The sequence below is a fragment of the Fringilla coelebs genome, assembly GCF_963513975.1.
Source record: "Fringilla coelebs genome assembly, chromosome: 3".
Lineage (NCBI taxonomy): Eukaryota > Metazoa > Chordata > Aves > Passeriformes > Fringillidae > Fringilla > Fringilla coelebs.
The window spans coordinates 65,802,667-65,816,344 of record NC_140030.1 but is presented as its reverse complement, the minus strand read 5'-3'; the positions used below and the strand labels follow the sequence as shown (position 1 = coordinate 65,816,344).

At 38.6% G+C, this 13,678-nt stretch overlaps 1 protein-coding gene across 3 annotated transcripts in view; it reads right to left on the bottom strand.

The window, feature by feature from the left end:
• The window catches only part of UTRN (utrophin), a gene marked incomplete at its 5' end in the record, with an annotated part of 335,751 nt that overhangs the window by 251,022 nt on the left and 71,051 nt on the right, over positions 1-13,678 (bottom strand). For all 3 annotated transcript variants that reach the window (XM_084203642.1, XM_084203643.1, XM_084203641.1), the window contains 9 exons: positions 937-1,087; positions 1,838-2,019; positions 3,012-3,215; positions 3,806-3,969; positions 4,967-5,082; positions 8,413-8,585; positions 9,449-9,541; positions 11,252-11,329; positions 12,751-12,843. In XM_084203642.1, coding sequence (XP_084059768.1) covers positions 937-1,087; positions 1,838-2,019; positions 3,012-3,215; positions 3,806-3,969; positions 4,967-5,082; positions 8,413-8,585; positions 9,449-9,541; positions 11,252-11,329; positions 12,751-12,843 — 1,254 coding nt within the window. The remainder of the gene's footprint in view (positions 1-936; positions 1,088-1,837; positions 2,020-3,011; positions 3,216-3,805; positions 3,970-4,966; positions 5,083-8,412; positions 8,586-9,448; positions 9,542-11,251; positions 11,330-12,750; positions 12,844-13,678) is intronic.

The following is a 13,678-nucleotide window of genomic DNA, read 5'->3' as shown; positions in this document are numbered from 1 at the left end:
AGATAATAGTTGAAAACTGCAAAAAAACATGCAGCTCAGATTAGTTTAAAGAAACCTGTAGATTTAAATATTCATACAACTTCTAAAAGAACAGATTCAATGGTTAAAGCCTACTACAAAATATCTCTGCAAGATCAACACACCTTGACAGTACTGTAAATGTCACTTTTTATACCAGCATATCCTAAGCTACTCTATGAAACACATGCCTCAAACTCCAGACTTTGAAAACAAAGGACAGGAAACTACACAGACTAAAAATACTCCAGTGTTCTTGTTCTGTGAGGTATGTCCCATGCTGGGGAGAAGGTCAAACCTCAGCACTGAGCATGAAAACTAAAGCTGCACCACAACAAATATCAAAAGGACATATTTCTCCTTCACAAAAACATTGCAGGGTAGAAAGGATTTAAACCCAAAAAGTCAATTGAGAGAAAACACACTTCCAAAATATTGCACACATGAGAAAGCAGTATCTAAGCCCTCCCTTAGGATGCGATTGGGGCTGGAATTGGTGATTTGGAAGGCCCTGATGATTTTGACTCCCACATTATTTTAACGTGCAAGTCTCAAGCAGGCTTTAGTAATGCCTGCCAGTAATTAAGGGCAAGTCTGCCCACAGTACCCTTACGTACCTGTTCCTCACATCAACAATTTACCAGGAGAGGCTCTATTCTCTGCACAAAGTAAGGGTAACAATTTTGCCTAAAGGTTTCATTTCCTGCATGAAGCAAATATAATAGCTCCTGCTAGTCAGCAGTTCTCAGATGTTAAGTTAAAGCTTCTAATTCCTTTCTACACCATCATCCTTTTCTAAGCACTAAATACAGCCATATATGACTCTTGGCAATCAAGTTTCTCAGTCAAGGAATCCACCAACGTACACATCTTCCAAATACTGCTCCTATACATATTACACAACAGCAAAAGGTTTACCTTATGTTCTTCCAGCTGTTTTTGAAGTGACTCCAAATCTTCTGCTAGGAGCTGAGATTCCAGCTTCTGAATGCGCTCCTCTGTGACCGTCAGCCAGTCAGACAGCTGCTGCAACTGCTGCTTCTGGAGCTCCATCAGCATGTCGTGCAGGCTGCAGGGGGAAGCACAGAGTTACTTCAGACAGCTTTCCCGAGGAAAGGAACTAAATTCTAGTTCATATAGGAAAGGAGTAAGGCCATACATAAAACTGTTACCTATCACCAAATAAAATTTTCACCATTTAGCTAAGGAACACAGATAAGTGTTCTTTTTCCTTCATAAAAAATGTTCATTAATTATGCAATTTATATCACAGATTGTTTCTTCCAATGGGGATTTGTTGCTAATAAAGCCACTGCTGAAAGTCACAATAAAACAGTTTTTCCATTGATGTGCAGCTCTTACCTTGGTAACCCATACATAGGGAAAAATTCTTCTAAAATTTTTTAAATTATGTAAATAGATAGATATCCTTAGATATCCACATCCTTAGATATCCATAGATATCCATATCCTTAGAAATCCACATCCACTATACACTTTATTGAGAAACTTAAATGTGTTTCTAATATTATTTCAGTAGTTTATGCAACCACTGCATTTAAATACCACATAATTAGTCTGGCACATCTACATAACAATTCACAGAATACTTTACATAATGACCAAAAAAAAAAACGCAAGTGAATTATACACATTTCTTTTGTTTCACCTTAAAGTATGAAGGATTTTGTGTCACAAACTGAAATGTTAATTCTAAAAAAAAGTCTTACAAAGGGATGCAAACCCAATTCTCCAAAACACAGCAAGCACCATAGGTCAGTCCCGAACTTCTGGAAGATGTTATGTGCCATGAACTCACCGGGACTGCCTGTCCATGCTCTCCACCCTGAGTTCCTCCCAGCGGGAGTTCAGCAGCAGCATTTGCTCCTGGATCTCAAACTCTTCTTCAGGTGACAGATTTCCCTGGGCCACCAGTTGGTTTCCAGCCTGCAGAACATTGCCCACACTGCTCTGGTGCGCAGTCAGTTCCATCATAAAACTCTGGAAATGGTCCAAGCAGACATCACTGTGAGGTCCTATCAGAGTTTATGACTTGGTAAATATCCTAAAAAACTGTAATGTTTGAATCAGTGCTCTAGAAGGAGCTGACACCACCAAATGCATGACGATGGCAGACCTGTTCTTTTCCTTGACACAAGATTTTCCATGCACCACTAAAATTCTGGATCCAGTAAAACAGAGAAAAAAAGCTGACTACCTCAATGAAAGCTCTGCTGGGGAGAAGCGAGCCTTCAAGCAAAAACACCAAAAACATGAAACAGGAATTTACCTATGGCCAACAGAACATAAAACAACATCTGAAACGTATTGTAGGAAAGCAATTAGAACCCTATGAGTTAGCAACATTTACTTACTGTAAATCCAGAACATCTCTTTCTTTGCTTCATGGCTTTAAAACTGTAGCACAAGGAAGAATTTCCTCCTATTGATCAGCATTCAAACTCTATATTCAATTTTATACAGTAAGCTGGCATGGGCAAAAACTAAAATATCTAACATGGCAATCACCTTCTAGCAACATCAGGACGTTTTTTCAGATTTAGAACAAAGTCAAACCAAAATTTTTAAAAATCAATAGTTTGATAGCATCAACACATGTTTCTGAAACAAACTATCCTAACCATCACAGGAGGACCACTGAATAAATTGACATAATTGTCAACTTCAGCATTACCCTTATGTAACAGCAAGCGGAATAAGGCTGACCAGGTTTTTTTTAATTGTCAGCAGGGAAGTACAACTCAGCCTGAGATCAGGCTGCCTTTGTATTATACACACCTGTAAACCAGTCACCAAAGGCTGATTTAAAAAATTTCATTGAAGTTTCAAAGCATGCTTCAATCAAGGTTCTTTTAAAAAGAAGAATTTCACCTTGAATAAAGGCTAGGAAATTGAAGTTCTGCAGCTTATTTACAGACACACAAAAAAAAAGAAGCCAAACCACAACAAAAGAATTCATAAGAGAAGCTTACTTCATGGGTGGAAAATTGTTCTTTGACTTCCTCAACATCACCAGATATTTCCTCCTGTTCCCGAAATGCATCCTCAGCTGACAGCAGCCATGTAAGAACTTCTTCCAGAGCAACTTGGTAGCTATCCAAGTCCATATCCACCTCTGTCACTGTGCTGGGAGTCTCTGCTCTAGAACTGTCCTGGTCTTCTTCAAGTGCCACAGTCTAGGCAGCCAAGAGGAAACAGATGTCTTAGAAGTGCACAGAAGATGCCCTCCCAAACGGTATTAAAAACAGAACAATTAAGGTCTCTTTCAAGCTTTCCCAAAATGTTGGATACATTTTAACGACAAAGGCCAAATACACTATATTAAAATGCACGTTCATTAGTAAACATGAATAGAAAATACAACTTTCATCTTGCTCTGTCAACAATGAATCTCAAAACCAACCAAAACCTCATCACTACCACTAACCACCACAAGTTCCATGGAAAATTCAGTTAAAGGCTGTGGACCACCCTCTTCAGCTGATCAAGAGGTATGAAACAGAGAAGCAAAAAAACAAAAACAAAAGGCAGCATAATAGAAATGGAACTTTATATCTCAATACACAAGATTTTGTACACGTTTCAGAAAAGAAAAAGGAAGGCAGAAAGACTGAAGTTAATGACAAAAAAGTTGCTATGATTTTTCGTATTTTCCTAGTTATGTTGCCCAGGACAGAAGGCATGTTCCAGAGATCACTGACAAATATGAAGATCAGCTAAAATTACAACTCCAAAAAAGAAAGGCTGGCTTTGATGACAAACACACCTGCTGCATGCTGAATTCTCCATCCTCACATTCCTGCTTGTATCTCCTTGGAAGGGTTTCCACCTCCCGAATGTCTTCCATTGTAACTTGCTTAGGAAGGACCTCAAACAATGACGTTAAATACATAATAATGGACTTTTTGTCTGGGAGCTGTACAGCAACATCTGCATCAAAAAGATAAAACACAGGGAAAAATAAATGAAGACAATTTTTTAAATCATTATATAGAAGACAGGTAACAAACTCACATATTATCCTGTGACACAGCCTTTCATAAACTCAACTTAGAGACCAGTCTGGACACATATTGAAAATAGCACGAAGGAGGAAAAGAAAAGAAAAAAAATTCTACATTTGGAAGTGAATGAACATTGAAAGTCTTGATCTTTTTGAAGTAAGAACCTAGACATGAAGTTGCTAAGGAATAAAATCCCTTTGAGGAAAATTGTTCTGAAGCATCCCCCAGGCAGAAATGTATCAGGGACAGTATCCTACATAAACAAACATTTCCACTTAGGCTCTATCCCCCTTCCCATTGCCAGTCAGGTAATTTTCTCATTTTCCACACTGGAAAGAGTTTCACTGAGCCAGGTTCACTTCCCTTAGGTTAGGAACAGTACCCATTCAGTGAATACTTTTTTTTTCATAAGGTGGTGCTCGTCTTACAGAATGAATCTTTGGAGGCTCACTTCAAAGCAGGGCAACAGGTCAGTATTTTTAAAAGGAGCCATAAAGGTTTTCTGGTAAGCATTCCTAGGCAGCTACTGCGACTCAGTGTGTGAGTAAAGAAGAACAAATTCTGAGCTCTTAAACCACCCCATTCTACAGAATTCACTACTGCACCTGAAAAGCACACACCCTTGCAGCACAGCTCCTACCTAAAAGGAAACAAAGTCAGCATACCAACTTCACCTTCCTTACACAGCCCCTGGATAGAAAGTCAATCCAAACCTTAATATTCAAAACACCAAAGCCTACACATGCACATCTGTACCCTTACCCTAACAAATGGCATTTGCCTAATTTCAAATTTAAAAGTTTGAAATTAAATAGCACTGCACAAAGCTGATAGAATTGTTATTCATACTTAGTATCAATGGAAAATGTCTTTTAAGAGAGCTCAAAAAAAGCTTCTTGTCAAGCAAAATAACTGCATCCCACCTTCAGGATCCAATAGTTTCTCTATTCCTAAGTGGTTCTTGGCTATGTTGAAAGCATTTTCCAGTCTCTCCACCGGAGACATCTTTGTAACTTTATCCCAGCTGAAGAGCTCAGGTCTAAAAGTGAAATCAAAACAAGAATGAAAGCAAATTTATACATAAGAAAATTCCATACCATGCAGAATATCAAGTTAGGTATATGATAGTAGCTACCCAAATAATATATTTATACACATATATACCAAATATCAACATAAGTGCATATACACAAATGCAAAAAAAAAAGAATGATTCTCAATTATTAGTGACAATCTGATGATCACAAATTAATTGACTGCATGCCCTCAGCAACATCCACCTTCCATTCCATGTCCTAAACAAAGTCATTAACTGAAACAGCAGATCAAATACCACTAGCAAGAACACAAGCTTTGTTTAAAATTTATCCCAGAACCAGTTTTCGTCAACTGTTTCTTTTAAGCATTACTATTACTACACATTTTCTGCATCAGGCACTGCTGGGTAATCAAGTAATCAAGAGTCACACTGCTCCTGGAAAACCTCATTCCAAACTTGTGATGTGGCTCAGTGACCATACCAGGCCAGGAGAAACAGCAGCCTCCACCCCACTCCCTCACTCTTCCCCATGGTTTTTTTCCCCCAATAACAAACAACAGCCTACAAGAAAACATCCCATCACAAGTGCTCATGAGGCCCAGTGCAAATTAGGCCAAGGAGTTGGTCCATTTGCAGCGTCAGCAGCCCTCATCTAAGATCACTGTTAACCCAAGGGCATCTCCAGTCCAGCTGTGCATTCAACATGCTGGTGGGTCTCAAGGGGAAAGAGCAGAGCACACAACAGGAAGCAGAGGGAGAAAACAGGGCCATTCCCAGCAGTACCTACAACTGTGGGGCATGAGCAGTGGAGCAGAGCCATTAAAACACCTTCCATTCTCCTGCAACAGTGGCTTCTCATCAAAACACTGCTATTGATTCTGTACTTTATAGAACTTGGGGAGGAAGAGATGGGCTTGCCTTTAATTCTTTTAATATTTTATTCAGTTGTAAATTGACTTAAGAGTACCCTTTATCATCTGTCAACATTTGTGAATGACAAAGTCCCTAAGACAACACAGTCTAAAAAGCAAAAGGGCACAAGAAAGCATGGTGAGCAGTAACAAGATATACATAGAAGCTCATGGAATACTGTACATCCATGCAAAAGCACCAAGTAGAAGCATAGATTCAGGTAAATCTTTAGTAGATACTGACTTTGAAAAAAAAAAGTTTTAATAAAGCACAACTAGGTACTTACCTAAGAGTGAGAAAACCAAACCAAAAAGCAGAATTCAATTCAAAGAGGAGCTAAGCTAATATTAGTAAATGAAAGAGGGCAGTACAGTATAAGGCTAATAAAATTATATGAGGTAATAGGTTATATACATGCTGCAAGGGTTACAAAGTTATTAGATATTGTAACCAAGAGGCAGTACAACAAACAATTGCTGATAGATACATAATGAGAAAAGAAAGATACTAAATCTCTTAATGGAATCCATTAAGATTCTCCTCTTTCAAGTGTCATGCTAGACTAAAATATAAAAGCAGTATTGAAAAATGCCCCCTAGGTAGGGAAGCATTACTATCTGGGTAAGTTAAATAGCTTTGTTGCCCTATCGCTTCTGGAACTTGCTCCAGTCTCCTCGTTCCTTGCAAGTGCTTTTAAAGTCTCTCCTTCAAAGTTGAAAAGAGAAACCCAGCTCAAGATTTCTTAAAAGTATGGGGAAAATGGTGCTTCCCTGACTAAAGGACTTGTTCCCAGGGACAACAAAGCTGAATTCTGATATGCCAGCCAGCAGCTGTCAGGCTCCAAGGAATATGGAATAAAAGGCTCAGACCCAGATTTTAGGAAGTCACAGGAAAGCACAGTTACTGAGTCAAAAGCTTTCAGCTGAGGCTTTTGCTACTTAACAAGTGCTCTGAAATGGGCAGAGACTTCAGATCCTGCAAAGCCTAAGCACATAGCTAAAATAAAAGGACAACAAGCAGCCTAAAACTAATTTTTCTGCTTCTCTCAGGTCACCTAGGTTTCATTTGTGTCTAAAGCTGGCACACTCCATCACAAAGCTTCACACATTCAGCAGCAGAGCAAGGCCACTACAGGCAGTTGTGTTTGTAGGAAAACTTTACCACAACTGCTCACACAATCCAGGGGAGGCACTTCTTAATACTTGTGATAAATTCCAGTGAGAGGTTTGGCAGTACTGCTCTGTCCTTACACAGCAGTCCTTCCAAACTTGCAGAAGCCCTCAGCATGGTGCTGGCCCTCTTTACACAGCCATGCAGGCTGAACACAAGCCAGCCCTGGTCCAAAATACACAGAGGTATGTCAGGGCAGACCTGTGCTGAAGCCAGCGAGCCTGTGACAGAGCCTATTGCAGGTACCACAGGCCAAATGGGCACTTTAGAGCAGGCTCAAAGTGAATGTATGGTCTGCAAACACCTGGCATCTGCTGGGTGTAAATCTCAGGGTTTGTAAAGCATTTGTTGTGTCAAATACCTGGTGACCAGGAGGTCTGGTTAAATTCTAGAAGTTGTTATACCATTTCCACATTAAAATGGTAATTTATGGGTTAGAACAGTCAGATCTTGAAAAGCAATGAGCCGACTTCCTTTAAGAGACACAGGATTAGAATGGATTGCCCAGTAGATCTCAAGGAGATTTTTAAAAAGGAAGTAAAAACTGTATGTAATTTAAATAGAATCTGTAATGATGATTTATTTAAACTTCTGAAGATTCTTGCAAAAATCAGAAAGAACACAAAAGATCTGTGCAAAGAAACTTTAACTCTATTCTTTATGAAGTATAATGAACAAACTAAAGGATATTCTAGATACCTAAAGTGTTTGATATTCTGCCCCACAGTTCTCCTGAAAGAACTGCATACATTGTCTTTCAAGCACAATATATTACAAAACACCAGAAAAGCTACAGAGCCTCTCATTTCTTCATTTTGAAGCTTCTGTATCTTCTTATTGAAATTATATGGAAATCTCCAAGGGAAGAAATGTTTCTTTCTGCAAAGGAGGGCAGGTAGGAGGAGAGAAATTCAGGCAAACAAGATGGTCAACTCCTTCTCCCGCAGAGACCCTTTCAATATGTTCACTGTAAAATGCATACCAAGTGGCATGCAAACCCACTCCAATTAGCAAACGTTTGTGCATGTGCAGGAACTCAGTGTTACACTCCTGCCTTGGCTACAGCCTTTGCAATATGCTGGCAATGTCCCACCACTGCTATTGTTGCAGCAAAAAAAGACAAACAAACAAGAATCCTGGAAAATGAATCACTGAAATAGGCCAGAAGCTGTCAAATGTTCAAGCACGAAGACACAGAAAAAAAGCTGTTTACTTCACTAGGTCAAAGGCAAGCTGTTTGCCACTTACTTATGTCTGTGAATCACAGCATTAAAGGCGAGTCCATCAGCCCAGCTCGTGGTGAAGTTCAACACATTGACCTGACTGTAAGGTCTGGTGGACTGGCGAACCCAGCTCAGCAGTATCTTCTCACTGTTGGTCTGCTGCAAATCTGACATGATGTTCTTCATGACATCCTTTACCTGCAAGACAGCAACAATTACAGCTAACAAACATATGCCCCACTTTTTCTTCTTACAAAACCAAACTACTGCACAAATCATGGAAGGGGCTTCCCCATGAAAAGCTATGGATCAAACTCCAATTCCTCACATGAAATTTGGAAATAGCAGTCTTCAGGCCATCTTTGCCCTCTACTGCTTACAAAAGCCAATTATGCTTCATGCAATAATGACACATTACTCTTAGATTATGATCCTCTCACTCTCCTTGGTGCTGTCTGTTCTAAGCATAGGGAATAATACTCCTCACTACCTTGTGCTGTGGTTCCGCCAGTAAACAAACTCCAAAAATAAAGCTTGTATAGATTTTCTGCAAGAAGAGGATATCTGCTCATCCTACAAAAGTAGTTTGTTGTTTGGGTACTAGTTATACACATCTATCAAAGTCCCTCCAAGTTAATTCAATGATCTTCCCAGATACTTAGATAAACCAGGAACAATTCAACCTATGAGACTAACAAACCTACAAAGCAGCTGTAAGACGCAAGACAAACCAGCTACCTAAACAGTAAAACACTACCTGCCTCATGCCCTTGAGGAAGGAATAGAAATACAATGCTTCAGTCCGAAAAGCCTCTCTGCAATTCACACCAGCAGGAACTAAACTGAGCAGCAGAGCACAACTGGGCATATACAAGAATACAGATCATGGGAGGCAGCCAATAGACTTCAAGCAGAAACCAAATACTGGCCTGCCTTTATTTACCAGCCCAAAATAGAAGCAGTATTTTCTGCCACCAAAAGCCTGGGAAGGTTTGAGAAACTCACAGCAGAACAATGTACATGATTCCTGGAAAGGAAGAGATCTCACAGTAGCCTCTCACCTGCCAGTGCAAGATAATGCTCCACAGCAGCCCCAGCGTCAGCTTGTGATTTCCATCAACGATGTCAGTTCCTCCAATATTCACCAACTCCACCTGGAGAGGTTGAATCAACTCTCTATTAAACACTTATCACAGCTCCAAGTAACAACCCCACCCCACATCCCTGGCTGTCCAGCCAAGTATTACTGAGTGCTCTGAAATGAAAAGTAGTTGAAGAGAAAAGCAGAGTTGACAGAAGATTGTTCATCTGAATTTGTCATGACAACTGCTTAAATAAACTTAATGCAAACTGTTTAAACTGCATGACAAAAGATAGCACCAAAGAAGATTTTCCACAGAAAGAGTTTTATTCTCTCCTCTAAATATACAGGTGCATACTAGCAATCAAAACGGAAAAACAAATTCAAGCATAAAGAACCTGAAAGGAAAATAAAAGTTAAGCAAGTTTGCTCCTCAGTTATTTTTATATTTTAATTTGATTAACAAATCAAAAAAGTTGGTTTTCCTTACTTGGAACCATTCTGCTTAAAAGATGAGGTTCACAGGATTACTTGATCACCTACATCCTAGGTTTGTCTGATCCTCGCAATATATATTTAAACACTTTTATAAATTATTCCACAAGTTATGAATATTGCATAGCCCACAAACTCTCAAACAACAGAATGCAACTGCTTCTCAGTGGATGCCTTCTCCCTCCATCATAACACACAACACACTTTTTAATGAAGCAAAGCAGTAGGCATAAATCAACTACATGACCCTAACAACCTTCAGCTAACTAAGACCATCTGTTTACTTCCAGAAACCCAGATGCTGTCAGCTTCAGGAAGAAATAATTAATTATTGCAATTCAGTGTTGTTTCATTTATTGTCATAATAAAATAAATCAATTTCAAGATGAAAAACTCATTATTTAGCCTTTAAAAAGTTAATCAATATTTACAGTACCTCAAAGAACAAAAAGAACCCACTGCCAGCTTTTGTCTGCTTCCAAGAAATATGACACTAGTCCACCAACACAGAGGGGAAATTGCAGTATAATACAGCATGTTGTATCACTCTTCAATCAGTGGTTTATATAAATATGCCCATGCTTTCTTGTATTTGATGTATTTTATTGCCAAAGTGTTCTTCTTACGTTATTTTAGTGACCTGATATTCACAAATAGAAATTCCAAGTATAGACAGCCCACTTAACAGGAATAGTTTGTCAAAAAAGGAAGAAAAAGTAAAACCACTATACTACAGCACTACTGTCTTCCAGGCATTAGAAACAAATATTAAGCTAAGTTATTTTTATTTTTCTTAAAGGGGGATTTGATTTTGTTTGCTCTTCTGACCAGTCACCAAAGCTGCAAATTAGAAACACTATACGTTTGACACAGAGATGACAGAAATCAATGAAAAGACCCTCCTGGAAATGGAGAGCAGGATAGAGCCACAAAACCTGCCATCCCCTTACAGATTCCTGCACAAGTTATGCAGCATTATTTGAAATTTTTTTGGTCCTGCTGTTTGTTTGAATCAAAGCTTCAAGGCACCTCTTTCTTGGGAGCTGCACACATCTCAACAAACCAGTTTTGTGATTAGGAGTTTAATACCATTATTAAGTTTGCATTTTAACATCTCACAAAACTGCTGGACAGTAAAATTCTACATCATATAAGAAGCCATGAGCAGTTTACCCATCTCAATGAGGTCTCATTTTAGATACAAAAAAACTTTACTCTGCATTCTGAACTTATTTACATACAACAATAAACTAAAGAATCTCTCAAAAAGCTGCGGAAAAATGCTCACATTGTTCTGATGCAAGACTTGCAGTACTCGGTTGACGTTATTTAAGGCATGTACTCGTGTGGAACCTCGTTCTTTAGGCTGAAAATAAAAATAAAAAGTTACAATTTGTTCAACATCAGAATTAATGGACATGCCAAACAAAATTAGAGAAAAAAATCTCCATATTTTCACTTCTTTCTTTTAGTAGTAGTGAGAAAACCCAAACAAGATCATCCACAACAATTTCAAAATGAAAACTGGTCAGAATAATATTCCCCAATTCAAGGCACAGGACAAGCCTTGGATTCAAAATTTGTTTCAGCTCATCTTCCTTAAGTCCAAAATTTTTATTCCCAGCATCTACAAAATTATAAACCAGCAATGCAAAGGCAAAGGAAGAGTTCCTGGGGAAAATCTGAGGCTTTTGAACATTTGCCAGAGTACTTGAAATTTTCTGGCTCCCAAGAGAGAACAAGCAGCAATTTGTTTTTCTGGCACCAAAAGCCTGCTAAATCTTTGCATACTGGGAAGAAGTTATGCTTCCTGACTTTCCCTTCCTTTTAATATCAGTGGGAATAAAAAAAAACCACAAAAAACTTCCACAACCAGAAAAAAAAAATCCTACCACTAAAAACAAGCCTTCAACTCTTGACAATACCTGCCACTCCATTTTCTTTTAATCACCATAATTTAATTCCTGTGTCAGAAAGTGATCGTACTGCAAGAGCATGAAGCTGAACTTGGAACACAGTAATCAACTTAGAAACAAAAAAACTCATGTTGTTTTCATCATACTTCAAATCACACCACAAATTATTAAAAGTAGTAGTAAAACACACCTGCTTGAAAAATAAAGTAAGCTTGCAATGTGAAAATTTATATGACTGAAGGTTCTTCATAAGGGCCATAAACAAATTTGAGACACAGTACAAATAGTGAAATCAAGAATTTAATCCCAAGTAATGGCACTGGTTTCACCATATTTTTTGCATCTTTCTGAAGAGCCATAATGTTAGCACGGGCAGAGTTTTCAGCCACATGCACTTTCCCATACACATTTCAAGCAGTTATCAGCATTTTCTTGTCTGTAAATAAAATTTTTCAAAGGAGATGCAGATTTTTACTCACTAGTTGTTGTCTTTTTACTTTCTTTTTGTTCTTTAAGGGACCTTTCATGGGCTTACTAGAAGCCCACAGGGATCCAGCTGAACACAGGTCAACCTGATCATCCAGAAACAGACCTTTAAAAGATCTCTACTAAAAACATACCCTATGTGAACAACACCACTGATTTTACATGTTTTGCTAGACAGTATGTAAACCCTCAATCTCATGTATCTCACGAGTGGAGTACATGGGAATTTCACTGGAACTGTAGAGAACAGGTACACATTACAGGCAAATTAAGATTTTAAATAAATTAAAATTAAAAAAAATCACATGCCTCAGTTTGTGTTTTGTTTATTCATTGGTCTGGGCTTTTTTAATAAATGGAAATATGACTCAGATGTTTCTCTTACCAGAGGTTTCCCTGTCAGACCCTCCAAAAGGTCCAAAAGCTTCCTTCCATCTTTGAGATCTGTGAACATGTCTTTCACTGGGGCCTTCCCACTCTGCAGAAGAAAAAAAGGAGTAATGGAAACAATGTTTAAGCAGAAAGTCCCTAAAAATAGATACTTTTTCCTTTGTATCTTTAAATTAATTCTTAACCGGCACTAAACGTAGTAAATGAAAGCTAGGGGACGGCTACAGTGATCAAGAATGAACCCTTCCCTTTTTAAGTGTTATTTTCTTTCCTCCCTATCACTGTGGTTCTGTGCATCAGCAGCCTTGTACTAAGGATCCAAATCAGTGCAGCCTGGCTCAGATTAGGGTGGATGCATGAACACACAATGATGGAAAAGAAAGAAAACTTGGCAAGTTGGAGGAGTCATTTGAGAAGGAATGCTTTGGTTTGGCTGCATCTAAAGGAAGAAGAAACGGAGGCTTTTCAGAAAGCTACTGGGACAAGTTCTCTCAGGTTAAAAAAAAAGGACAAAGAACTACTTGGAATCGAGCCCTGTGTAAGGTGCCACTGTTCTACAAAGACCAGTAGATCAAAAGGTATAATATTTATTGAAACAAATTAATCATTTTCACTACCATGGAAAATAATCATAATGTGAAACCCAGAGGCAATCTAAATTATAAATTTCTAATTTTTGCCTTCTTTGGGAGTGAAGGGACTCTGCATAAAAATAGTGGCAGATGAGAGTTGAATCATGTTAACCTTCTCCATGCTTCCTTTTTTTATTATCTCTTCTTGGACCATAAGAAAGTTACCATGGGACAGTTCTACAGGGCAGGGGGAGAAGACACAGCCAGCCAGCAACTAAGTGCATTTGCTTTGTAATATTCACCTGCTGGCTGCCAAGAAATCGATTAAACTACTGCTTTCAGTGTCCCTTC